This window comes from Sphaeroforma arctica (genome assembly GCF_001186125.1).
Source record: "Sphaeroforma arctica JP610 unplaced genomic scaffold supercont1.2505, whole genome shotgun sequence".
Taxonomy (NCBI): Eukaryota; class Ichthyosporea; order Ichthyophonida; genus Sphaeroforma; species Sphaeroforma arctica.
The window spans coordinates 1-3,098 of NW_014038053.1; the positions used below are offsets into that span (position 1 = coordinate 1).

The following is a 3,098-nucleotide window of genomic DNA, read 5'->3' on the forward strand; positions in this document are numbered from 1 at the left end:
ATATGACCAGATCGCGTTATATCCAATCTTGTACAATAAGGTTTAGATATTCTGATAAGATTAGGGCTATCAAGGTTTCAACGAAAGTCTGCTATTCGTGCTAGATTCAGTTTCGATAAGATGGACGTGATCAGCATCTAATATTCGGTACAATATATTGATAGGATAACTCTAGAGTAGGAAAACTTGTCATACTTACCAGGTATGCAGACAAAAAATGGTCTAGAAAGCTTGAAACGTCCGTCATCATAAACAGCAGCGGTCGAAGAGCAGCGGTCGATCTTCAGTCTGATAAACGCATGGAGATAAGCCACAATATCATATTTTGGAATCAGATCGTTGGTCCTCCGTACATTGTTACGTTGTTGTACTGCTGTTCGGCTTTCGCAAACATACAGCTTTCTCTCAGTGTGTGTTTCTATGTGACTGTAGACTGCAGTGTATTTTTAATAACATTGTTATGTATTTACATTTGCACTTCTCTGACTCGTTTGGTTATGAAATGATGACTCATTATTATAAAAACCCTAACCCGGAAACCCTCATCTAAATCTTCGATATCCAACCATTTTTGTTTTTAAAAATAAATAAATAAAATATAACAAAACAAAATATAGTCAGGCACAACAAGTCAACAATAAAGCACTTCCAAAGTTATTAAGTTATTTGTTATTACACAGTTACACTCTGGCTCCGGAGTCTGGAGTCTGGTGACTGGTCTCTGTCACTCTGATAAAGTGATACATAGAGTAAGACTGTAAGTTGACACCGACTACGTATAATGTTCTATGTAGATTGTAGTGTGTACATGTTAAACTGTGTATCAGAGTATGCAATATGTATGCTCTCTAAGAGCAATAGAGCAAGCGAGCGAGTGAGAGAGTAGAGATTAAGAACTCTATAAAGTAGAGAGCAGGTAAATTCTAAATGGAGAGAGCCGGGACTCCCGGGAGCCCAGTGCGCCCCACAAGACGAGACCAGAGTCGCCCGACTCAGAGTCTCACACTGACAAAATCTATTTATAGAATACTATTGTCTGATTATGTTATAAATATGGTGCACAGCAGTAAAAACCGGGAAACTCAGGCCGATTTTGTAAGTTGAATAACATTTTTTTTGGCTTGACCGACTTTCAAAAAAAAAAATGCACCAAGTATTTGGTAGATCGAGGGCTGCCCAAAACAGCTGGGTGCCTATGTCATACATGTCGCATACATACTCTTCACCTATTTTTAAAATCGGACACTGAGTCGCACCCGGACTCGTTTGGGATGTTTCCGGTTTCATGGTACTATTTATGACTATATAGTAGTATGTACTATGTAGTGTCAAGTCCTCTGTACGTATGTACATACGTCATACTTACATGATTTATTTTTTTGAATTTTGTTTTGTCTTACATCTTAAGTGTAGGACACAACCGCAGTCAGCAGAACTCTGAGAACCGCGAACATGAGAACTCGGAGAACAGCGGTATGTACACGTATCATTAAAAGTAAATAGTAAATACAGGTATGTAACAACTAGCACCGAGTGACTCCCGACTCTCAGTACTCACAGGAGTCAACAGCTCAATGCCTCACGGACTACAGACTCTAGCTCACTAGAGTCTAGCGAGTACACAGAGTCACAGACTCGCAACTGACTGACAACTGACAACTCTCACGTACCCAATCGTACTGCCCATCTGGTGTATACGTCATACAGTCATACACAGGTAGCCGTAGGACCCGTGGTCCCGTAGTCGAAGGCGGGCAGCATCTCTGGTATCAGTGGTATGTATGTACATATCCCGCATACAAAGTCAATGCACTACACAGCACTAACAGCGAGTCAGTGATTGGCGACAGCGGGCGAGTGAGGCGACGTAGGTTCAAAACTTTTATCCACTATATACATACATTATAGCTTATACATAGCCCACAGCGACACAGCCCCACACACACGTGAAAAGCTTTGTTCCGATGATGAAAAACCGAAAAATGGACTCCGAAGAGTGACTCAGTCGCCTCAGAAGAGTTATCGCGTCACAGATTGTTACCACGCCACTGACTACTCTCAACTCTGCCACTGCCACTATGCTGTCGCGGTGCGCCTATCAGGTATCACTGCATCAGTTAGTAATATTTATCATAAATACATAGCTAGGCTTAGTGCAAATAGGTGGAATAAATGTGAATGACTATATAGGTTAGAACATGCGACCAATTTATGTTATTTTTCACTGCACATCAGCATCAATTACATATCAATTACATATCAAATCACAATGAACTCTGTATTCTTCACCGTACTCGCCACGATTGCTGGGGCAAATGCTGTATCATTACGAGATATACTATCGAATCATCAGATAGTGACACTTCTCGCTGCGAACTCTGTTGTCGAAGCAACACTCGGCTTAAAAGGGAACGGGATTAACAAGAAAGTTTTGTCAACTGCAGCTCTTATAATCAAAAGCGATATGATTGCGGCTGGTTGTTACGATGATGAGTCTTTGCATTTTGCATCGTGTTTCGCGACCGTCTGTCTTGGCACATTCCTGCATCTGTTCAACTCAGAGATTCATATATCGAATGCCCACTTATCGTTCGACGATGCAGTAAATAGTACCGAAAAGGTTGCGACCGGAAAGAAGCAATCTCAGAACAGAGTCAATATTTTGGGAATGCAGAAGGTCGTTTACACTGCCGACGATTGCTTAAATACAGAGGACAACCAAACTACCCAATAATCATTGGATTGTACCACAGTGCTGGAGAATGAACTAAAAATCTCTTATCCAGAATCGGTGAACACTCTTGAGTTTAGCAAGAGTGAACTTCTTGAACCGGTATCTGTATGCGCGCACTCAAGCTCCATAGAGTTGACGCGTCAGTGTGCTGAAGCCACGATAGACGACGCCTTTAAAGCGTTCTCCAATCTCTAGATGAAATGACGTTGCAGGATACCTGTTGACGATGTTTCGAATTCACCACTATTTAGTAGCTCAAAATAAATGTATTATTCTATTAAAAGAAGTATCAGTACAAAAACAGCAACAGATATATATATATATACATATTAATATATTCATATATTTATATATATACAATATA

General features: G+C 40.5%; 1 protein-coding gene across 1 annotated transcript; it reads left to right on the forward strand.

Moving 5' to 3' along the window:
• Window positions 1-2,269: 2,269 nt before the first annotated feature.
• SARC_12688 (hypothetical protein) lies at window positions 2,270-2,748 on the forward strand (the record flags this gene model as incomplete). The annotated part of the gene is made up of 1 exon (XM_014293200.1): window positions 2,270-2,748. One exon carries the CDS (start codon window positions 2,270-2,272, stop codon window positions 2,732-2,734), a length of 465 nt encoding a protein of 154 aa, XP_014148675.1. The 3' UTR covers window positions 2,735-2,748.
• Window positions 2,749-3,098: the final 350 nt, after the last annotated feature.